The 25251-nt window shown below is 38.2% G+C and overlaps 1 protein-coding gene and 2 long non-coding RNA genes across 4 annotated transcripts; 2 read left to right on the top strand and 1 right to left on the bottom strand.

Moving 5' to 3' along the window:
• Window positions 1-782: 782 nt before the first annotated feature.
• Window positions 783-19089, bottom strand: LOC123880705 (dnaJ homolog subfamily C member 22). 2 transcript variants are annotated; one of them, XM_045928991.1, is made up of 7 exons: window positions 18600-19089; window positions 4158-4305; window positions 3097-3301; window positions 2324-2467; window positions 1706-1829; window positions 1176-1405; window positions 783-1063 (listed from the first exon to the last, which is right to left on the bottom strand). In XM_045928991.1, the coding sequence occupies exons 1-6, from the start codon at window positions 18855-18857 to the stop codon at window positions 1178-1180; spliced, it is 1107 nt and encodes a 368-aa protein (XP_045784947.1). In that variant the 5' UTR covers window positions 18858-19089; the 3' UTR covers window positions 783-1063; window positions 1176-1177. The 2 variants fall into 2 exon arrangements, with proteins under 2 accessions (XP_045784947.1, XP_045784946.1); XM_045928990.1 differs by having other exon boundaries at window positions 783-1405.
• On the top strand, window positions 828-14575 carry LOC123880724. The gene is made up of 2 exons (XR_006799325.1): window positions 828-941; window positions 14229-14575. It is a non-coding gene; the product is annotated as an uncharacterized LOC123880724 (long non-coding RNA).
• On the top strand, window positions 14808-19720 carry LOC123880720. The gene is made up of 3 exons (XR_006799321.1): window positions 14808-15024; window positions 16816-16818; window positions 19708-19720. It is a non-coding gene; the product is annotated as an uncharacterized LOC123880720 (long non-coding RNA).
• The last annotated feature ends 5531 nt before the right edge of the window (window positions 19721-25251 follow it).

Raw genomic sequence — 25251 nt, 5'->3', positions numbered from 1 at the left:
TTACTATTAGTGAAGTACTTAGTTGAATTCTACCTCAAAATAAAGAAGGTTCGAATGACTAGACAATCTTTTAGATTACACGGTACAGAAAAAAAAATTATACCTTATTTTATTGATTGATCATTATCAGAAAAATTAAGCCCCGCGCACACCAACTCTCTGACAGCTTATAATTCATCTAAAACAGCTCTATTACACCGTTTAACAATAACTTATCGGTTTCTTTGACGATTTTAGGAGATAACAATACGTGGTTGACACATGGATGTACAAAAGCGTCAATAAGTTTTGACTACCTCTATGTTTTACACTATCTCTACGCCTAGTCTCAAGCTTAGGACATAGTTTACGATAGCGGAACTTCTAACACCACGTCGAGTCTCCGACGTCACTGGCAGGTGTCAAATGTTAGTACATTTGACACAGGTAGCCCTAAAGTAGCCCTATTTTCCTTTGATTTTCCGTCACTAGCCTAATATTTGACATATCATATCATCGATTCAGGATCTAACCGAGAGTTTCAGTTACGATACGAGCCCACGTAAATACACGTTGCGCTAGTGTGAGCGTTTACGATTTGTAATGCGTTTGGTCTAATTCCGTGAATGAATACCAAAAATGGTGAATGAAAACTTGTTGTTTTTCACTTATTAACTTAACATTACAAACTATGTTCCTGATCAATTAGCACCAAAGATATCGTTGGTTTTAATATAAAAATAGAAAGAAAACATGTCATTTATGTCGTAAAAATATGCAAAACGCGATTCGCTTACATTTCATTTTAGTAAAGTATTTTGAAAATATATTTATCCAGGAAAGTTTAGGTAAATACAATTTGAACCCAAATAACCGCATAATACGGTGGAGATATTCTCGAATTACAAATTAGTATTACGTTTGTATGGGCAATTCATCCTTCGCTGGGCTCTTAACTACACGTTTGTCGGTTTCAAGTTCAAGCGTGTATTGTCTAAGCTGACACAATGATTGGTGTTCACGCGAGTATTGGTGTCTAAGTTCACAGGTGTATTGTCTAAGTTGGCACATGTATAGGTGTCTACATTCACACGTGCAGTAATGTCTTTACCGTGTATGTCAGTATTAACTTGAAGCGTTTACACTGAGTTCAGGCGTGTATTGTCTAAGTTGTTGTTGTTGTTGTTTAAGGCTAAGTTCACGCGTGTATGGGTCCGTCTGGTACGGAGTTGTCCTTTTTGTTACGCGAGAAGCGACGGTGTTTGCCCACGGAGAGGATTTCGTATGCTTGTTGGATCTCCATGAACTTTTCCTGGGCAGCTCTACGGTCTTCTAACTTGGCCTTGTCCGGGTGGTTCTCACGGGATAAACGACGCCAACGACGGGTGATCTCTTGCTGGCTGGCATCCGGGCTAACTCCTAGCACCTGCAATCAATATTTACGACATAGAGAGGTAGTATTGAGTAGGATTTATAAGAGCCAGGTACATTTGCCATACCCCACGGAAAATAAAATTAAAATATTATAAATAATTGTAAGAATCATTCAACATCTTTCAATGTAAGACTTCAGTGTGTACTTTTCTAGTCATCTTTATCTACACTGTTGCTTTTCGCAGCTTGCCAGCTTGTAAGAGCAAACCTGAATACTCACAGTACAGAACACTTTCTAAACGAGTCCAACTCGCATATTTTGTACATCTCCGTCCCACCTGACCAGTCGTACCTTGTACGCGTTCTGCTCGTCCTCAGGGTCGCAGAGCTCCACGACCTGCTTCCACACCTCGTACCAGCCGTGGTGCTGCGCGAACTGGTACAGATCCACTAGGAACTGCTGAACGTCCGCCCACCTGCCGTATTACATATAGAGTTAAGACACACATATGGGAGTGAGTAAAGTAAAAAAGTAAAATATTCTTTATTGTACACCAAGACATGGAAATGTATAAATAACAAAATAGATACAATGAGCTCCTGAATTTTAACGTTTAAACTATCGTGAGTGATTTCCATAATAAGTATAGGTTAGTATAAGTATTGGTAAATTAATTATTCTTACGATTCAAAAGTTTCTTTCGAATAAAAGTTTATTCTATTCTATTGTCTACACGCGGATACCCCGCTAAATAAAGAATGTGCCCTAATGTTTGTTAGTCCTTGTTTTAGTGGTCTAAAACCATGTTCACATTATTGCGTTTCTAATTAAAACGGTTTGGGGAACCGGTTTGATTTGAAAGTCTGTTACGGATATAGGCAGAAACTGTTTTTGTTTTATGTATTAGGGTAAGGATAATCTGGGATTGCTAATAGCCTAGGAAAACTCAAGAATATGAATTTAGCTTACCATTCGCCATAGACGAGTTGCTGCAGCGCCTCAAAGACGGGGATTCTGACTCCATCGGCGTCTGTGAAGGTGTCGTTGAAGTACAGTGAGCTGCCCCATAGTGCCAGGTAGAGGCTCGCGCACATTGCCAGCACTGCCAGACGCCTGTGAACATGTGTGTCACTCTTGAAAACGTTTTAAGCTTATTTAGAACTAGATGAAGCCTGTGACTTAGTGCATAAAGATTTAAGTTTTTAAAAATCTCCTGGGAACTGTTTGATTTTCCGGGATAAAAAGTAGTCCATTCCCCGGGACGCAATCCATCTCTGTACCAAAATGTTGTCGAAATCGGTTAAACGAATGGATCATGATAAGCTAGCCAGACAGACACGCTTTTGCATTTATAATATTAGTACGGACTAAACCCAGCCTGGTTTTGCTTGATCAGTTCTCACTTCAATCATAAGTAAAAATATCTCCTCTTTATTCTCTATCCCTGGGGATTTGGCAAAATCCGGCCTTATTCCTTGTCTACATTATAAAAAGAACTGGGCTTTTTAAGATGAAATGTCAAAACAACTCCGTGAAAAATCTCCCCAACCACGATTTTTATTTGAATTAATACTATTTGAATTGAACTCAAAAGCAGCAGCAGTTGTATACAGAGGGCCAAAAATGATCCAGATGAAAAAAAATGTATTTTGATCAGATGCGTAGCTACGGCGTTTTGGTTACCAGTTCCTTAAAATTGTAAGTACTGGTTAAAATTAAAGCAATAACGTTGGATATCATACTTGACAACATGACGGCGTTTGGGCGGTGTTCGCCTCCACTCCTTGGCGTACGAGTCAAAGACGAGTGACGAAGCGAGAACCATGAGTGTAATCCACACGCTCTTGTCGTAGTAGTAGTAGCGGATGGGATACGTAGCGTATGCTGCCAGGAGAGGCCACTTCAGGCTGCCTTGCTCCCGGCCTATATTGCCCACTGCCCACACACCTGAAACATATACAGACGGAAAGGTCTAAGCATATTTTTCTTCCACCCGTCCGTAGGGTCCGCTTTCCTACACTATGGTGCTATCAGCGCATACAATTATTTTTTTGCAGTCTAACCATATTTGACACCTATGGTAAGATCACTGTCAACACTAGAACATCTAATTGAACTGAACCATGCAGTAGAAACAATTAATTATAATATTATTGGATTGGCCGAAATACGACATAGGTTTTTTATTTATTATTATTAATCTTAACGCGAATTTTTGGGTCCCTAACTCCAAAAACAAAGGTATTTCATACAAACTTCCAATCCCTATTTCACCCCCTTAGGGGTAGAATTTCCAAATATCCTTTCTTAGCTGACATTTCTTAACTATCAACTACCTACTTGCTAAATTATAGCTTTACATGTACAATAGTATTTGAGATCTCGTGTTTAATCAGTAAGTAAGTAAGTCAGTGACCTTTTGCTTTTATATATGTATACTAGCTGATACCCGCGACTTCGTTCGCGTGGATGTAGGTTTTTTAAAATTCCCGTGGGAACTCTTTGATTTTCCGGGATAAAAAGTAGCCTATGTGCTAATCCAGGGTATAATCTATCTCCATTCTAACTTTCAGCCCAATCCGTCCAGTAGTTTTTGCGTGAAGGAGTAACAAACACACACACACACCCACACACACACACACACACACACACACACACACACACACACACACACACACACACACACACACACAAACGTTCTCTTTTATAATATTAGGGTGATGGATTGTAAGAGGAGACCCACGCTCAGTAGTGCGGCGGCGACGGTTATCATGATGATGATGATGTGGAATTTAATACTCACCTAAAGTAGCAGCCAGGGGTACGAGAAGGTTCAGGAACTTGAAGTTTATGCCCCAAACCTCATCGTTGGGTACTGCAGACTGCATCAAGCAGCCCCACGTGTAGCCAACAGCAAGCATGCCAGTGAAACGATTCACCGAAAACGGTGGCTGCAATTGTTGCAAGAAACACAGGTGTTATGCCTAAGTCTGAGATCTGTAGAGTGTGCTCTGACTTTGCTCATACTTAAGTTTCAGTTAAAAGGGGACAGATTTATGTCAGTGATATAACAACAGTGTCTTAACAGGGCTCACTCGGTCACTCGTTTCATACAATCGTAGTTCCAATTTCATTTGAATATCAAGCAACCAAAGTCCATGAAATTTTGCAGACATATTCTAGAAACTAATATCTGTGTCTGTGGTGTTTTAGATTTTTCTAAAAATATGTAGTTTTAAAATTACAGGGGCTCAAAGATTTGTATGAAAATTTTTAAGACCGCGTAACTTTGAAACCGAATATTTTAACAGAAATCTGGAAAACAGATACTAGTACTACAGATATTAGTTTCTAGAATATGTCTGCAAAATTTCATGGACTTTGGTTGCTTAATATTGAAATGAAATTGAAACTACGATTGTATGAAACGAGTGACGGAGAGAGCCGTCTTAAGCCTGAGCAAACTCAAAGTACGCTTACATTAGACACATTATGGCTAATTCTTACAAAACTGACTGCTTGCATTTTTGTTCCTTGGATTACCTTTAAAATGTCTCTGTAGGCGTTTGGCAAATGGCACAATTGTTTTATTTTTGTGTATATGTTCTATTTTGTTGCAATAGTGTTTTATTCTACTACTCCTTACAATAGGAAGCAATATAATATTTAGACCTGTCAGTTTACAGTTTTAGAAGAATTAGCCGCATTGTCTTTTGATTTTTCTTCTGGACAAGCATGGCAGGTGGTTAAAGTTACATTACAGTGACTGTAAACTTTAACCGTCAGTAAATGCAAAATGGATGCACAGTCAAAGTTTGCTAACTTTGGAATAAAATTTTATCTTTAATTATAGACATATGAATAGTGATTCTTGCAACTCACGTTACTTTTTATTGACTTTTGAGAAGTAATAAGATTCTTATATAACTAAAACACACGAGACTAACGAGATTACTATGTGCGAATTCGAGTCAAATTCGGTAAATGTAAAAAAATACGTATACTAAACAATATTACAGTAGTATTTCACTAATCCAACACTTCAAGAGACTGACACGCCTAGTAATCCAATACCTACAAGGCCTACCTAAGGACTACAAGTTAAACAAAAAAAGACATCGATTAAGGATGATTTAAAGTTATATGTAAACTAGTGTTTTGCTCGGTGCGCGAGCTGCTAAAGCAGCTCGCGTGACGTGGTTATGTTGACTTTATTATATTTAACCAAATTTATTTATTAAGATACACAATTCACCACAAAAACACATAAAACCCACACCCATATCAATTTTTTCTTAAAAAGTGCATGTCCACCAGCTTGGATCTAAAAATGAATGTCATTATCAAAATCAGCACCCTGGAAAACTCTAAAAACGACATCCATATCATTTTTTGTAAAAACGGGGTAGTTGAGGTTAATTTAGTAGGGTGCGTGGGTGCGCGGACCACTAAAGTGGTCCGCGAGCATGCAGAGTTTGTTCCACCGAGTAGACCTTCGGACCCTGATCATCTTTTGCCAAGAAACCACACTTCCATCTTTTATAGCCTCCGAGATAGACACCGACGAAATTTGTACGGCGGCCATCTTGTTTTTCCAAAATTTTTCACTTTTTCTATTAATCGTTTACTACATTCTTCAAAGATTGCGAGTTTCAACGAAATCGGTTGGAAAACAAAAGAGTTGCAAAAATCATATAGGCCGCCATCTTGTTTTTCTGAAATGTCATAATCTTCCCCTACTCGCCTCCCCCATCCAAACACATCTCCCATACATCAATGTATCGTTTTCTGTCTCTTTCTAAGAGAATGAGGCATTCAATATTCGCCATATAAAATGTATGGAAAAAAAAGTTCCGCCATTTTGGATTTTTTTTCTATTCATCGAGTAGACCTTCGGATTCTGATCATCTCTTGCCAAGAAACCTCACTTCCATCTTTTATACCTTCCGAGCTGGACACCAGCGAAATTTGTATGGCGGCCATCTTTTCTTCGCCATTTTGAATTTTTTTTCAGCTTTTTGGCAATTGGATGACGTCATGAATGACATTTGCTCGAGCACCCCCCACCTATCTTCAATACCTCAAGCGGGCCCTCCACCCGTCTCCGAAACCCTCAATCATCAGCTCTCTCCATAATTTTGGCTTACTAAGTTTTTGTTTTCTATACGACACCATCAGTGAAAAAAAAAATTTTCATACAAAATTTTACAGGAGTTTCTTAGTTGAAAATCTCGAAAATCTCCCCAAAAGTGGCAACACCGGTTGCATATCTCCATACTGCCAGCCTAGATACACAATCGATTCATACATACTGACTTTCCAAAATGTTGCCAACTGCCTCAAAAACGTGATCAAAATTTCGAAAAGTTAAAAAAAATACAAAATGGCCGCCAACTTGTTTCACAGAAAGATTTTACACGGTTTCATATTTTTCCTATCAACTACAGGATATACCGCTCCCGATGACGTTTCAATCTTTCCTCTCGCTCGCACCCACGCGAAAGGGGATACCGTGAAAAAGACCGTGTCGAAAATCACTTTTACTTTGATAAATTCCAGTGTTGCCAGTCTCCGGTGACAAAAATACCCAAATGTCATTTGTACGAGAAAAACACGTAATCACTCATACTCGGATTTTGCTAAAAGTGCGTATTTCGATTTTTTACAATTTCCCGAAAATCTTGAAATTTCCCTAAAAATGTGGTAATTTTTTCCCACCGATCTATACCTCGAGTCTATACGTACAACCGCTTCATAGAAGCCGAATCGCTCCGATGTTGCCAACTTTGAGATATTTAACTTTTAAAATTGCGTTTTTTCGTACCTCTAACAAAACGGCCGCCATGACAGCCGCCATCTTGAATTTTTAAAAGCCACTCCCGTTCTGTCAAAATACAGGATAATCGTGGGCGAAACCAGAAAAAATAATTATCCTCGATTACCCCGTTTCGGATCTGTGACGCCGCGGTTCGGGGTCGAAAAATTAAAAATTTTGAAACGCTACGGCTCGGCCGCCATCTTGTTTTTCCAATTTTTTCCACATTTTTTGTTAATCGTTTACTACATTTTTTAATAGTTGCGAGTTTGAACGGAATCCCTTAAAAAATAAAGGAGCTGCAAAAATCACGTCGGCCGCCATCTTGTTTTTCCGAAATGTCATAATTTTTCCCCAGTCAACTCCCCCACCCGAACACATTTCCCCTACATCATTATATCATTTTCCTTCTCTTTCTAGGAGAACAATTATGTCAATGAGTGAGTGAGTGGTAATTGAGCTATATATAGTATAACTAGTATTTTGCTCGGTGCGCGAGCTGCTAAAGCAGCTCGCGTGACGTGGTTAGGTTTATGAGTTGTATTAAACCGATTTTTTTTATTAAGATACACAAATTACCCCGAAAACCCCATAAAACGACACTTATATCAATTTTTTTCTTAAAAAGTGCACGCCCGCCATCTTGGATTTAAAAATAAATGTCGTTATCAAAATCAGCACCCTGGAAAACTCTGAAAACAACATCCATATCATTTTTTGTAAAAACGGGGTAGTTGAGGTTAATAAAGTAGGGTGCGTGGGTGCGCGGACCACTAAAGTGGTCCGCGAGCATGCAGAGTTTGTTTCACCGAGTAGACCTTCGGACCCTGATCATCTTTTGCCAAGAAACCACTCTTCCATCTTTTATAGCCTCCGAGATAGACACCGACGAAATTTTTACGGCGGCCATCTTGTTTTTCCAAAATTTTCCACTTTTTCTATTAATCGTTTACTACATTCTTCAAAGATTGCGAGTTTCAACGAAATCGGTTGGAAAACAAAAGAGTCGCAAAAATCATATAGGCCGCCATCTTGTTTTTCTGAAATGTCATAATTTTTCCCAACTCATATCGCGCATCCGAACATATCTCCCATACATCAATGTATCGTTTTCCGTCTCTTTCTAGGAGAATGAGACATTCATAATCGCCATACAAAATGTATGGAAAAATAAATTCCGCCATTTTGAATTTTTTTTCTAATCATCGAGTAGACCTTTGGATCCTGATCCTCTTTTGCCAAGAAACCGCACCTCCATCTTTTATACCCTCCGAGCTGGACGCCGGCGAAATTTGTATGGCGGCCATCTTTTCTTCGCCATTTTGAATTTTTTTTCAGCTTTTTGGCAATTGGATGATGTCATGAATGACATTTGGTCGAGCTCCCCCCACCTATCTTCAATACCTTGAGCGGACCCTTCACCCGTCTCCGACATCCTCGATCATCAGCTATTTCCAAATTTTTCCTCGATTTTTTTTTTGTTTTCTATACGAAACCATCAGTGAAAAAAAAAAATTTCATACAAAATTTTACAGGAGGAGTTTTTGGGGAAAATTTCGAAAAACTCCCCAAATGTGGCAACACCGTTTACATATTTCGATACTGCTGGTTGAGTCACACAATCGATTGATACATGTCGACTTTCCAAAATGTTGCCAACTGCTTCAAAAACGTGGTCAAAATTTCGAAAAATTAAAAAAAATACAAAATGGCCGCCAACTCGTTTCACAGAAAGATTTTACACTGTTTCATAATTTTCCTATTAACTACAGGATATACCGCTCCCGATGACGTTTCAATCTCTCATCTCGCTCGCACCCACGCGAAAGGGGATACCGTGAAAAAGACCGTGTCGTAAATCACTTTTTCTTTGATAAATTCCAGTGTTGCCAGTCTCCGGCGACAAAAATACCGAAATGTCATTTGTATGATCAAAACACATAATCGCTCATACTCGGATTTTGCTAAAAGTGCGTATTTCGATTTTTTTCAATTTCCCAAAAATCTTGAAATTTCCCCAAAAAATGGGGTAATTTTTTTCCTCCAATCTATACCTCGAGCCTATACGTACAATCGCTTCATAGAAGCCGAATCGCTCCGATGTTGTCAACCTTGGGATATTTAACTTTTAAAATTGCGTTTTTTCGTACCTCTAACATAATGGCCGCCACGACAGCCGCCATCTTGAATTTTTAAAAACTACCCCCATTCCGTCAAAATTAAGGATAATCGTGGGCGAAACCAGAAAAAAATTATAAGTTTCAATTTCCCGTTTCGGATCTGTGGCGCCGCGGTTCGGGGTCGAAAAATCAAAATTTTGAAAACGCTACGGTTCGGCCGCCATCTTGTTTTTTCAATTTTTTCGACATTTCCCATTAATCGTTTACTACTTTCTTCAAAGTTTCCAAAATTCGACGAAATCGGTTGGAAAACAACGGAGCTGCAAAAATCACGTCGGCCGCCATCTTGTTTTTCTGAAATGTCATAATTTTTCCCCAGAGGGTTCCCGAATCCGACCACATCTCCCCTACATCATTATATCATTTTCCTTCTCTTTCTAGGAGAACAATTATGTCAATGAGTCAGTCAGTGAGTGGTAATCGAGCTATATATAGTATATAACTAGTTTTTGCTCGGTGCGCGAGCTGCTAAAGCAGCTCACGTGACGTGGTAAGGTTAACTTTATTATATAAAACCAAATTGATTTATTAAGATAATTCACCCCGAAAAACCCCATAAAATGACAGGCATTTCTATTTTTTGTAGAAAATGTAAGTCCGCCATCTTGGATTTGAAAATAAATGTCATTATCAAAATCAGCACCCTGGAAACCCTGAAAACGATATCGATATTATTTTTTGTAAATTAGGATAATAATTAAGTAGGGTGCGTGGGTGCGCGGACCACTAAAGTGGTCCGCGAGCATGCAGTGTTTGTTTCACCGAGTAGACCTTCGGACCCTGATCATCTTTTGCCAAGAAACCACTCTTCCATCTTTTATAGCCTCCGAGATAGACACCGACGAAATTTGTACGGCGGCCATCTTGTTTTTTCGAAATTTTCCACTTTTTCTATTAATCGTTTACTACATTCTTCAAAGATTGTGAGTTTCAACGAAATCGGTTGGAAAACAAAAGAGTTGCAAAAATCACGTCGGTCGCCATCTTGTTTTTCTGAAATGTCATAATTTTTCCCTACTTGCTTCCACCAGCCAAACACATCTGTCCTACATTATCGTATCGTTTTCCGTCTCTTTCTAGGAGAATGAGGCATTCAATATTCGCCATACAAAATGTATGGAAAAAAAAATTCCGCCATTTTGGATTTTTTTTCTATACATCGAGTAGACCTTTGGATCCTGATCATCTCTTGCCAGGAAACCTCACTTCCATCTCTTATACCCTCCGAGCTGGACACCGGCGAAATTTGTATGGTGGCCATCTTTTCTTCGCCATTTTGAATTTTTTTTCAGCTTTTTGGCAATTGGATGACGTCATGAATGACATTTGCTCGAGCACCCCCCACCTATCTTCAATACCTTAAGCGGGCCCTTCACCCGTCTCCGAAATCCTCAATCATCAGCTGTCTCCATAATTTTGGCTTACTAAGTTTTTGTTTTCTATACGACACCATCAGTGAAAAAAAAATTTTTCATACAAAATTTTACAGGAGTTTCTTAGTTGAAAATCTCGAAAATCTCCCCAAAAGTGGCAACACCGGTTGCATATCTCCATACTGCCAGCCGAGATACATAATTGATTCATACATATTGACTTTCCAAAATGTTGCCAACTGCCTCAAAAACGTGATCAAAATTTCGAAAAATTAAAAAAAATACAAAATGGCCGCCAACTCGTTTCACAGAAAGATTTTACACGGTTTCATAATTTTCCTATTAACTACAGGATATACCGCTCCCGATGACGTTTCAATCTCTGATCTCGCTCGCACCCAGGCGAATCGATCGCCCCTAAAAAAGACCATGTCGAAAATCACTTTTTCTTTGATAAATTCCAGTGTTGCCAGTCTCTGGCGACAAAAATACCAAAATGTCATTTATATGAGCAAAACACGTAATCGCTCAAACTGGGATTTTGCGAAAAGTGCGTATTTCGATTTTTTACAATTTCCCGAAAATCTCGAAATTTCCCGAAAAATGGGGTAATTTTTTTCCTCCAATCTATACTTCGAGCCAATACGTACAATCGCTTCATAGAAGCCGAATCGCTCCGATGTTGCCAACTTTGAGATATTCGAATTTTAAAATTGCGTTTTTTCGTACCTCGAACAAAACGGCCGCCACGACAGCCGCCATCTTGAATTTTTTAAAACCACTTCCGTTCTGTCAAAATACAGGATATTCGTGGGCGAAACACGAAAAAATAGTTATCCTGAACTACCCCGTCTTGGATCTGTGGCGCCGCGGTTCGGGGTCGAAAAATCAAAAATTTTGAAACGCTACGACTCGGCCGCCATCTTGTTTTTCCAATTTTTTCTACATTTTCTATTAACCGTTTACTACTTTCTTCAAAGTTTGCAAAATTCAACGAAATCGGTTGGAAAACAACGGAGCTGCAAAAATCACCTCGGCCGCCATCTTGTTTTTCTGAAATGTCATAATTTTTCCCCAGAGGGTTCCCGAATCCAAACACAACTCCCCTACATCACTATATCATTTTCCGTCTCTTTCTAGGAGAACAATTATGTCAATGAGTGAGTCAGTGAGTGAGTGGTAATCGAGCTATATATAGTATAACTAGTGTTTCGCTCGGTGCGCGAGCTGCTAAAGCAGCTCGCGTGACGTGGTTAGGTTAACTTTATTATATAAAACCAAATTTATTTATTAAGATACACAATTCACCCCGAAAAACCCATAAAATTACACCCATTTCAATTTTTTGTAGAAAATGTAAGTCCGCCATCTTGGATTTCGAAATGAATGTCATTACCAAAATCAGCACCCTGGAAAACCCTGAAATTGACATCGATATTGTTTTTTGTAAAAACGGGGTAGTTGAGGTTAATAAAGTAGGGTGCGTGGGTGCGCGGACCACTAAAGTGGTCCGCGAGCATGCAGAGTTTGTACCACTGAGTAGACTTTCGGACCCTGATCATCTTTTGCCAAGAAACCACTCTTCCATCTTTTATAGCCTCCGAGATAGACACCGACGAAATTTGTGCGGCGGCCATCTTGTTTTTCCAAAATTTTCCACTTTTTCTATTAATCGTTTACTACGTTCTTCTAAGATTGCGAGTTTCAACGAAATTGGTTGGAAAACAAAAGAGTTGCAAAAATCACGTCGGTCGCCATCTTGTTTTTCTGAAATGTCATAATTTTTCCCTACTCGCCTCCCCCACCCAAACACATCTCTCCTACATTATAGTATCGTTTTCCGTCTCTTTCTAGGAGAATGAGACATTCAATATTCGCCATACAAAATGTATGGGAAAATAAATTCCGCCATTTTGAATTGTTTTTCTATTCATCGAGTAGACCTTTGGATCCTGATCCTCTTTTGTTAAGAAACCACACCTCCATCTTTTATACCCTCCGAGCTGGACGCCGGCGAAATTTGTATGGCGGCCATCTTTTCTTCGCCATTTTGAATTTTTTTTCAGCTTTTTGGCAATTGGATGATGTCATGAATGACATTTGGTCGAGCACCCCCCACCTATCTTCAATACCTTGAGCGGACCCTTCACCCGTCTCCGACATCCTCGATCATCAGCTATTTCCAAATTTTTCCTCGATTTTTTTTTTGTTTTCTATACGAAACCATCAGTGAAAAAAAAAAATTCATACAAAATTTTACAGGAGGAGTTTTTGGGGAAAATCTCGAAAATCTCCCCAAATGTGGCAACACTGTTTACATATTTAGATACTGCCGGTTGAGTCACACAATCGATTGATACATGTCGACTTTCCAAAATGTTGCCAACTGCCTCAAAAACGTGATCAAAATTTCGGAAAATTTGAAGAAAATACAAAATGGCCACCAACTCTTTTTGCAGAAGCAAATTAGATAATTTTACAACTTTCCTATTAACTACAGGATATACCGCTCCCGATGACGTTTCAATCTCTCCTCTCGCTCGCACCCACGCGAAATGATCGTCCCTGAAAAAAGACAATGTCGAAAATCACTTTTTTTTTGATAAATTCCAGTGTTGCCAGTCTCCGGCGACAAAAATACGCAAATGTCATTTGTACGAGCAAAACGCATAATCGCTCATACTCGGATTTTGCGAAAAGTCCGTATTTCGATTTTTTACATTTTCGCAAAAATCTTGAAATTTCCCGAAAAATGGGGTAATTTTTCCCCACCAATCTATACCTCAATTTCATACGTACAATCGCTTGATAGAAGCCGAGTCGCTCCGATGTTGCCAACTTTGAGATATTTAACTTTTAAAATTGCGTTTTTTCGTACCTCTAACTTAGCGGCCGCCATGACAGCCGCCATCTTGAATTTTTAAAAACCACTCCCGTTTTGTCAAAATACAGGATAATCGTGGGCGAAACGTGAAAAAATAATTATTCTCGACTATCCCGTCTCGGATCTGTGGCGCCGCGGTTAGGGGTCGAAAAATGAAAATTTTGAAAACGCTCCAGCTCGGCCGCCATCTTGTTTTTGCAATTTTTTCTACCTTTTTCATTAACCGTTTACTACTTTCCTAAATAGTTGCGAGTTTAAACAAAATCGGTTGGAAAACAAAAGAGCTGCAAAAATCACGTCAGCCGCCATCTTGTTTTTCCGAAATGTCATAATTTTTCCCCAGTCATCTTCCTCACCCAAACACATTTCCCCTACATCACTATATCATTTTCTGTCTCTTTCTAGGAGAACAATTGTATCAATGAGTCAGTGAGTCAGTGAGTGGTAATCGAGCTATATATAGTATAATAGTTAATTGTGAGATATGTTACAGCTATAAAAAACTTACCTTTATGAAATGCTTTATTTTGTTTATGTATTACGATTTTTTCTATACAATCCAGTAATTCGAAAATTCCAATAATCCGGCATCCTCTAGTTTTAATAGTGCTGGATTATTGAGATTCTACTGTACTTATTATCTGTATTTTTACATATATTGACAGTTCACAGTAATACATAATTACTGTTCGTACATATTAAATAAACATTTAATGATATTAATGCAAATTAATTAGGCAGACAGTACATTAGCTAAAACTAAAGCAGCTGATAATAGTTGTCAATTACTAAACCATACACAAAATAAGCAAATATTGGCGCCGATTCTCTAAACTTTGAGTAAATTTAGAGTATCTGCACCTTTTTCATTTTGTTATTGCTAAAAAAGGATGTAACATGAATTTTACGTTTAAATACTCAAATAGAGCATGCTACAAATTTAAACAAGAAGCTCGCGAGTGGCAGCTATAATCGTGATTTAATAACTGGACTGACTTAATTTCGCGAATACTCTAAAATGTAATTGTGCTCAGAATCAGCTCCAATATGTGAATAGTTACCGGCAAAGCTAGAAGAACAGGCATACCTAGGTATCTACCTTTACTTTTAAGTTTAGCATTGCCCAAGGTCTTTGAGTAAAGTCTGAATAATACCTAATTAAATTAAATTCTTTAATACTAGATTATACAACATGGGGTAATGTAAGTCTTACGTCACAGGCACCTGGATAAATCCCAAGCGTAACGAAGGATTTTAAAGTAACTCCCAAGTGTAGCGAGGGTGTTGCATCTTGAATCCTGAGTGAAGCGCGGGGTTTAGGGGCGCCTAAGACTAAGACAGCATTACCCCCAAGTTGAATACTCTGCTTTTCACACCTCGCGAGACAATAAAATCAAAATCTTCGTATGCTTAAATAGGTACCTACCTAACAGACTTTTGAAAATATCAAATCATTTAATACATTTTGAGCATTAATAGTTTCAATAGTCCTTACTCTATGGTTCGTATTTCTGGCAAGTGAAAGAGACGCCATCACTTATCAAAGCGAGATAGAAAATTAACAATCACGCGAGTGAGAGGGACGCCATTATACGTCGAAGCGAGACATCAATTATTGCTATAATTGATTAATTAAAATAATATAATTGATAAATTAAGTTAGAATTGATTAATTAGTTAATGTTGCTGCATGAACTCTAACCTCCTTGGAAGCTACATTACACCCCTTAAGCTATAATGGATTTCAGTACAACATTACAACCCGGGCTAAGTCATAGGAGTGTTATGACGTACTTTATCTTTGGATAACGTCAGTAATAAGGCATTGTCGAGTGAGTGGTGTGAAAATTCTTTTTTGATCCAGTGCACTTAGATTTACCTAACACTTGTTGGATAGTGGTAGATTTTGTGTAATTTTAGAGCATGTTTTTTAAATGGTCTGCACCAGTTTTGCTCCGTCATTCTCATCCCTTCATTCACTTTCACATACTCAATCCTCATTTCGCTGCGGATATCACCGACTAACTTCCCTTGGTACTTTCTTCCACCACTCCACTAAGTCTCGTACTCAGTTCATCTGAGACCTTTGCAAGCTTCTGGCTTTGCACTTTATAAATCACCTTAGGGATAAGCAGACAAGGAGTCAGGTGATCAGATTTTGATCTGAACTTAGGGTTATTATTATTGGGTTACTAATTTAGTTATTGTTCTTACTTTACACAAAGATCTTGGGTAATCTAAGTGAACGCCGGTAAGCCTAGATTTACATACTTTGACTAGTAACCACACTATAAGATGTACAATTAATACATATTGTGATATACTGAAATTGATATAAAAACCAAACAAATAAATAAATACAAACTAAACATGCTGTAGCTGTTTTTATTTACCTTCACCGAAAAGATCCTTTCCCCAGTTGAAAGTCTTTGAAAAAGAAACACAATTATTTTACTTATTACTTAGAAATCATTGAAGATAAGTTAGCAATAAATAAATATAACATAAAATATACAATTATCATAATATAATTTTTAAGGAAGGAATCAGAAATACCTGTGTCAAGCCATCGTCACTATTGTGACATCAAATGTTATCAAATAATTGCAACAATCGAACAATACTATAGTTTTTTAAATGAATCGCCTATCGCTCTAAGCCTAACTTTTGCTGTGACTTCACAGATATTTTTGACAATAAAAGGTAATAAAAGTATTAGACATGAAGACCCAGAACAAACTTATTCTAAATAAGTAGAAAGCCAATACTAGGTGATTAGTGAAAACACAATATGTGATGGCAACATTGCTTCTGAAAGTTGTAATACAAGATATAGACTGCATTCACATTGCATGTTGAAATAGACTTTGTGACATGGGTCTGCAATGTGTGACGACTTGGGATGCTGTTGTGGTCGCTTATCTCAGATTCTCTCCATACATTTCTGTACCATATAGAATCACACTAATATTATAAAGGCGAAAGTTTGTATGTGTGTGTGTGTGTGTGTTTGTGTGTGTGTGTGTGTGTGTGTGTATGTTTGTTACTCCTTCACGCAAAAACTACTGGACGGATTTGGCTGAAATTCGGAATGGAGATAGATAATATCCTGGATTAGCACATAGGCTACTTTTTATCCCGGAAAACCAAAGAGTTCCCACGGGATTTTGAAAAACCTAAATCCACGCGGACGAAGTCGCGGGCGTCAGCTAGTTAAGAATAAAGAATTATCCATCTGCAGTGTGACACACTTTATAAAGTGTCGTTGTATTTCAAACTGCATGTGTGAGTATGACATTTGGACACTTGCAGAAAATGTTTACTAAGCTGCCAATTTATAAAAAATGTATGATCTTAAGGGAGGTCGCTAGGGTGGTCCTTATTTTTCGACTTTTGAATTATCCCCGGGGCACTTTCTCATTTGATTATATACCTCTAAATATGAAATAAGTTTTTTTTGTTTTGTTAAGATTTAGAGGTCGCTACCAGCTGTCAAAATTTTTACAAAAACGTTGAAGGACAGCTCAAATTATGGATTCATTTAGGTGTTTATTTTACATTTTACGCGCTCACATAGACAATCAGTTCTTCCCCTGCCTCCCCTCGACCTCTCATCTGTACCGACGCGTCGAGATTTGGACCGATCATACAAACAAAATCATAAGCCATAAGCACTTCTCCAAATTAACGTATTACGCCTATTATTCTATTATTATTTGTTATTCTAGATCTATTACTAAGCCACATATCGATATATCTCTCCATTATCTATGCCCTAAAATAATAAATTTAAAAAAAAATATATAAAAATTTTTTTTGACCTTTTACTTATTTAAAATTCAAACCTTGGTAGCGACCTCTAAATGTCATTTAAAAAATTCAAAAAAAATACTGAAATACTTTCTAATGGTATATAATCAAATAACGTGGTGCCCCGCGAAATTTAAGAAAAAAAAATTTTTTCTTAGGAATAAGGACCACCCTAGAGGTCGCCCACAGCTACTTTTGACAGTGATACAGTTGCAACAGCTATATGTTGTACATCAAATCTTTGAAAAGAGCAACCGCCGAGTTTCTTGCTGGATCTTCTCGGTAGGAAACCTCCTTAAAAATATAAGATTTTTATCATATAAGATATGAAATATAACTAAAGACTCAACAATCAATCTGTGAGCTCAGTCAATCAAAAGTCAATATCTCACAGATACTTTGAGGTTATCAAAAATAAATCACTCTTATCTTATACAGAAGCAGTTGTTTGAAGTACTATTGAGATTGTGATACTAAAAAAGTACTGTTTATTTTCATTCAAACAATGTTTTACAAGGTCTTTTGAAATCGTGAATAAACCACTTGTTTGGAATGCTTTCCCTATCAAAAGGAATCAGCAAGTAACTCGGCTATTGGTCTTTATAAAATCATAGTGTCAGCCTTCTACTCATTCAATAGGAAGTTTAGATTTAGATTTCGATATTAAGACACTAAACTGCTTAATCTGAATGAGTAAAATTTTGCTATGCTAATAATTTTTTTAAGGTTATTCCAGAATTGAGAAACTTATTTTTGGTAGCTATTTTGTCTGGGTTGAGCCTATTGAGCATTGGGCTAGAGAGGCACCTGTGTGTTGTGATAAAAGATCTTGTAACCCAATTACTGTAGTATGTATGTGTGAGTTCAAAGTTCAATAAATAATTATAATCCCAATATACGCTGAGGGTGGCTACCATGGGGGTTTTAGTATGTATAGATTGTACAATAACTTGATGTCCTTATTAATGTTATGCATATTATAAGGTTTGTGTTTTAGTGTAGATGCTACTTTGCTGTTTGAATAAAGTTAATTTAAGTGGGAAGGTTGCAATTACATACATTTCTAATGATGAACCAAGTGTTTAATTTATTATTTATTCCAAACATTAAATAGGATGTCAGGTTGTCATAATTTCCTCCCCGGTTACAAAAAAAAGGTGTGAACTAATTATAATTTGCTTACCTTCTTACACTGGCGCATCTTCTTCACCAGCGCTTGCATATGCCCCGGTTCTTCGTTTGCGTCTCGCACGTAGCGCGGCAGATTCACCACGTCAGCTAACCACCCGCCGAAACCGCCAAGTGTGGACCACCAAACAAACGCTTGGAAATCTCTACCCAAGTAGAAATGATGCAGCCCGTATATCCCACCGACTATCCACAAAACGTACGCACGAAAAACAGATTTCTTCCCTTGCATATTGCCCCCTTGAGCAGACATAGCGAGAGTAGGTAGTGACTTACTCGTGTACGAAACTAGATAATCACGTATCGCACTAGAAAATTATTGAAATGGATTTTAAGATCTAGAATAAAATAACATTCACGACATCTATTGAGATTCTTAAAAATTCACTTATAAAATAAAAAATTTACATCGAGGCCCAAATTCTGTTCAAGCGAACCGTACAAAGAGTATGTAATCACTACGATATAAGAGGCAGCAGTACAATAACGAAAATTAAGAAAATGTATGAAGTTTATGGAGTGTTTCAATACCAACATTATATCAGTCACACTGACAGAAAGACAGTTCACAGTACTGCCAACATAACCAAACAAGCAGCTCTAACTTTTTTTTTTGAAATTGAATAGGTTTAAAATAAAAGAATAGAAACAGTATATTGTTTATATTTATAATTATTATAAGACTTCATTCAGTAACTAAAGACAATAGGTATTAATCACCTGAGGTATAAACACAAAATATCATATAAAATAATTATTAATGTGTACCTATACTACATCAATTCAAATGAAATTAATTAATTTGACTAGTAAGAGCTCCAAACACCACAAACTGGCATATCTAAGCTTTTTAAGCACGATTCATGTTGTTACACCAGTTGGGCTAACATACGGCCGACGAGATATCTCGCGACGAGAGAGAGACATATTGTCGATGTCGACTGTTTTCTCGTTTACACTAACATGGTCGACACGAGAGACAAATTTGTCGTCGAAGACTTGACTTTATCGCGTAGACAAACCGATGTTGCGGTTTCACAAAATCATACGATATTCTAATGTTGCAACACCGATTTCGTTAATTTTTTATCTAAAACCTATAGTCTGTGTTTAAAAATGACGTTTTATGTCAATTTGACGTCTCTTGAATTTGTTATTTTGGATGTTGGCGGTTTTCCGTTTTATGCAAAAAATATACTAGGTACTCCTCGTAAGCGCCGCAGCTATGCGCAAGAGTCGGGAACGAACTGGTGCGGGTCCCGCACCAGAGAGGGGGATAGGGCGGCGGGGGGAAGGGAACTCTTAAGTTACCTACAGGTGCGCGAGAGACACGCGAAAGGGGGTCTGACGTAGTGCTCAATAATAGACTATACTAGCCGATGCCTGCGGCTTCGCCCGCGTGGATTTAGGTTTTTCGAAATCCCGTGGAAACTCTTTGATTTTCTGGGATAAAAAGTAGCCTATGTGCTAATCCAGGATATTATCTATCTCCATTCCAAATTTTAGCCAAATCCCTCTGGTAGTTTTTGCGTGAAGGAGTAACAAACATACACACACACACACACATACAAACTTTCGGCTTTATAATATTAGTGTGATCATTCATCTCCAAGTCGTAATTCTTCAGTACTGATCCTGGAAGGTACTGACCTCCTAAGCCGCAAGGATTCGGGAATTTCCAGTTATAAATTGATACTGTAGGTACCAAGCAACGACTTTATGAGTAAATTTTCAAATATCAACTCTGTAATTCTGATGATGCAGGATACAGCACTCCTAAACCTTAGGGATTCAGGTACTGCTCCTGGTAAAATAATATTTATAGTATCAAACATAATACATTATTCATCTCCAAGTCATAATTCTTCAATGCTGATGCTGCAAAGTACTGAGCTCCTAAGCTGTAAGGATTCGGGAAAATTCGGCTATAAATTGATACTGTAAGTACCACGCAATGACTTTATGATTTAACTTTCAAGTTTCAACTCTTATTATTGAGGGTATAACTAAGGAGTTATACCCTCAATAATAAGACTCAATACCTACTGCACTGCCAGAATACTTGGTGTAATGCATTTTTAGTTGGATTTTCCTATACGAAATGCTAGACACATTTATCAAGAAAATCACACTAATATTATAAAGGCGAAAGTTTGTATGTGTGTGTGTGTGTGTGTGTGTGTGTGTGTTTGTTACTCCTTCACGCAAAAACTACTGGACGGATTTGGCTGAAATTTGGAATGAAGATAGATAATGTCCTGGATTAGCACATAGGGTACTTTTTATCCCGGAAAATCAAAGAGTTCCCACGGGATTTCAAAAAAGCTAAATCCACGCGGGCGAAGTCGCGGGCATCGGCTAGTTATATTTAAAACCGATTTTGCAGCGAATTCGAGTAAGTACCTACATTGGAATATGAACAAATATTTTTTATTTAGATTTCATACAACGTGTCCATTATTTTATGTTTCACTAGCTGACGCCTGCGACTTCGTCCGCGTGGATTTAGGTTTTCCGAAATCCCGTGGGTACTCTTTGGTTTTCCGGGATAAAAAGTAGCCTATGTGCTATTCCAGGATATTATCTATCTCCATTCCGAATTTCAGCCAAATCCGTCCAGTGGTTTTTGCGTGAAGGAGTAACAAACATACACACACACACACACAGACATACAAGCTTTCGCCTTTATAATATTAAGTGTACACTGGCCTACTACTGAGCACGGATTTCCTCGCAGAATGAAAATAGCTTTTGGCTATGGTAGCTAGCCATTATGGAGAACTCTTAGGCTTGCTGGTTTCTTCGTGATGTTTTCCTTTACCATTACAATGCTATAATGGCGATAAACACAGTAGATCAACAGTTGGACAGCTCCTACAATGAAGTACCTAATTTTAGTTACCATTATTTATAACTAACTTCGCGTGGATTTAGATTTAAAAAAATTAGCCATGCAAAAAATCACGTCAATCCGTTGCTCCGTTGCGACGTGATTGAAGGACAAACCAACAAATACACTTTCGCATCACACTTAATATTATAAAGGAGAAAGTTTGTATGTGTGTGTGTGTGTGTGTGTGTGTGTGTGTATGTTTGTTACTCCTTCACGCAAGAACTACTGGACGGATTGGGCTGTTATTTAGAATGGAGATAGATTATACCCTGGATTAGCACATAGGCTACTTTTTATCCCGGAAAATCAAAGAGTTCCCACGGGAATTTTAAACAAAACCTACATCCACGCGAACGAAGTCGCGGGTATCAGCTAGTTTACAATATGGGCAGTGATGGATGGTATACTTTCTTACTGTGGATAGTTGCTTTATTGTACAAAAGTTGGCAAACCTACCTGTCTGAAGTCGTCAGGTCATTTGGAACTGAGTACGTTACCCGTTTGCACCGAGCCTTAGGAGTAGATATAAACATAGTGAGTCAGAGCAGCTGCATCGACTCACCCCAAAATGTAGTAACATTAACAATGTCGAAAGATCTAGATACTGCTATTCCGTATCTGAGGGTTATACAGCGTGTTTAGTAAAATATATTATAATTACTATGTCAAATGAGTATATAGTTAGTGCCATAGATTCTTTCGTAGTCTCTGCTACTTGACATAAGTTCAAACGGTTCTTCGAGTTTTTACGAGTTCATTTTCGAGATCAGCTGTTTGTTGTCAAGCCTCAAGCTGTACCGTCCCGTCACGCCGATGAAAGGCCCAACGAGGCGGATTATCCGACGATAGGACGGATTCGTAGCGAATCCCTCGTCCGTGGAGATGGCGCCTTAGGCGGGCGGGAAGGCGGGCGGCCTGTTTTCACAATTCTAAATAACCCAGTGGCCGGTAGGTAAAGGTGCGCCGACGCCTACGTCCGACTATTTCCGACCTGGAATGCGATTATACCTCGGATTCGATGACGGTTCCCATCTGATGCCACCGCGAACCAGATTTAATTAGAGAAATTTTTAATTAATATATCACACTAATATTATAAAGGCGAAAGTTTGTGTATAAGTGTGTGTGTGTGTGTGTGTGTGTGTGTATGTTTGTTACTCCTTCACGCAAAACGCTACTTCAGTCGGAAAAAACAGGCCAAGTGCGAGTCAGACTCGCGCACCGAGGGTTCCGTACTCGGGTATTTTTTCTGACATTTAATCAAAAACTCAATCATAAATCCTATGGCCTACACCCTTCCCATTCTGAGAAGAGACCCGTGCTTATTATCATGACCATGATGATGATTTTCAAGTTGTGCCTAAAAACGTTTTACAAAAACCTGAACGCAGTCGCGGGCATCGGTTAGAAAAGGTACTTATGATAAACCACATCTCGAGTACTCATCACTGCGCCAGGCAGGTCTTCGAAGATTTACAGCACGTTTATACTATGAAATTAGTTGCACTACACCTAGTTTCATCTAAAAATCGCGTTGAGCTCGAAAGTATTTTAGAGTCGTGAAAGTAATGCATGCATTACGAAATTAGACGTTTACACGTGCAATTGGTTATGAAAGTAATGTCGCAAAACTAATGTCGTGCCACTAAATGCATAATGTGAATTCGGCTTTATAGATGGAGCTCGAACGTTATCGTAAATTAAATGTATTTCCCAAGTAGTTTTAAAATACCTCTGGAATCATAACAAGCGAGCTTTCAGCGCGATCGCTGCCGATAAAGTTTATTTTGAGTGTTTACGGCTTACTCCCGATACAGTCATAAAGAGTCGCCGTGCGCCGCGCGCGCTGCCAACTATCCCAGCTATGTGTGTGTCTAGGGTTGTTAGGTCTCTTTTTTAGGGTTCTGTATCTGAAACGGAAAAACGGAACCCTTATAGGGTCACTTTGTTGTCTGTCTGTCTGTCCTTCTCTTTCATCCTTCTCCTTTCTTTGAATTATGGCTTCCATACATTTCTGGATTCTGTTAGGTCTGACGGTTGAGCCGATCTTGCTTGAATGCCATGATCATTTCCACTTCTTGTTGGGCACCTTCCAATGCTTGACGCACGATTTTGCTGCTTGGAATAACGCCGAAAACTTGATATTCCTTTTGAAAGATATGAAAATGCTCAATCCTCCTGATACGAAACGGAGTTTATTGAGTTAGTTATTCATAAAAGCTGTGTTCAGTTTCAAAAATGGCTTTAATAAGGTTTTTTTGTTTCAGTTTTTTTTTTGGAATCATTTAATCATTTACGAATGTGATTATGCCAGATCCATAATATCCTAATAAAACTACGATCTATCTTAACTTAATACAATTAAATTCTTAAGATTCTATAATTCTTATAATTAATTCAAAAAGAGTTCTCGCGGCCGAAGAAAAAGGCACCGCGAGAACACTTTGGAAAATACCCACATCTGTTAAATTTAAGCAATACTGAGTCCTCATTGAGGCTCGCATTTCTTCACTCCGTACACACTCCACTAATAAATGGTGGGTATCTTCTATTGAACAACAAGTTGAACAATTTTTTGGGTCCGATTTTTTCATCAAGTAGGTATTTAAAACTATTTAGTGGAGTGTGCCCGGAACGTAGTCTGAGAGCCACCACTATCAACTTTCTACGCAACTTATTAGAGAACCAAGGTATACGAGGAGGTTCCTTTTGTATTCTTTTGTGCCATACTCCCATTGATATCGATGTTTCGTTAAAATATTTTTTCCAATTATTATAGATCTCTAATCTATATTCTAATAAAACTTCTGTCTGATCTGGAATAACAAATACTTCAGTTCCGGATAAAGTAGCACATTTGGCTATTCTATCGACCTCCTCGTTACCGCTCACATCAGTATGAGCCGGAACCCATTGCAAACTCATAGACAGACCACTGCTAGAAAGTTGAAGAAATTTCCTGATAATACCATATGCTATCGAAACACCTCTTACACCAGAGGAGGCGCATCGAGCGATATGCTGCAATGCACTCTTAGTAGCATATGCAATTGCTTCCGAGATTGCAAAGAGTTCGGTGGACATAATAGTAATATCGGATGTTATTTTAAACATTTCCTTCACATTGTGACCAGAATCAAAAAAACGCTGCTCCAAAACCGTTACCGGTTTTAGACCCGTCTATGTATATTTTATGCCACCCCTCATATTTAGAATGTAACATATCTAGCGTTTTATATTTTAAACTATAACTACAATTATTTTTCTTAGAGCCTGTTACATCTTCAATTTCCGTAAATATTATAAAACTTGTATCAATTTTTGATGTCCAAATATTTAACAAAAACATTAGAAGAGGGTTACATGAATAAACTTTCTGTTCTCTAACATTATTATATACTTTAACCAATAAAGGTTGTTTCTTCCGCTCCCAGTAACCTGTTTGACAAAAATCGGCTGTTTGTGCAAAATGTCTGTATTTTCAGACCTGGCAAGTGGTAACCCTATATGTGATTGAAAATACCGGACAAACAACTCATTGATATCAAAAATCATCACCTCATCAGCCCTGTGACCTGTGTCGTTTTTCACGAACTCCCCTCGCGTAAAGATTTACGATGTGTTCTTAGATGTTATAGGTGGGAGATACCGCGATCGATTCTCGGCAAAAATATGGTCCTATCTGAGGGGTTCTCAGAGTCAATCAGCGGGCGATAGAAAGAACTATAAGTACTTGGGGTTGCTCTACGTGATT

The sequence above is a fragment of the Maniola jurtina genome, chromosome Z (assembly GCF_905333055.1).
Source record: "Maniola jurtina chromosome Z, ilManJurt1.1, whole genome shotgun sequence".
Lineage (NCBI taxonomy): Eukaryota > Metazoa > Arthropoda > Insecta > Lepidoptera > Nymphalidae > Maniola > Maniola jurtina.
Note: the sequence above shows the minus strand (reverse complement) of the source record. Positions and strands in the feature narration are given on the sequence as shown.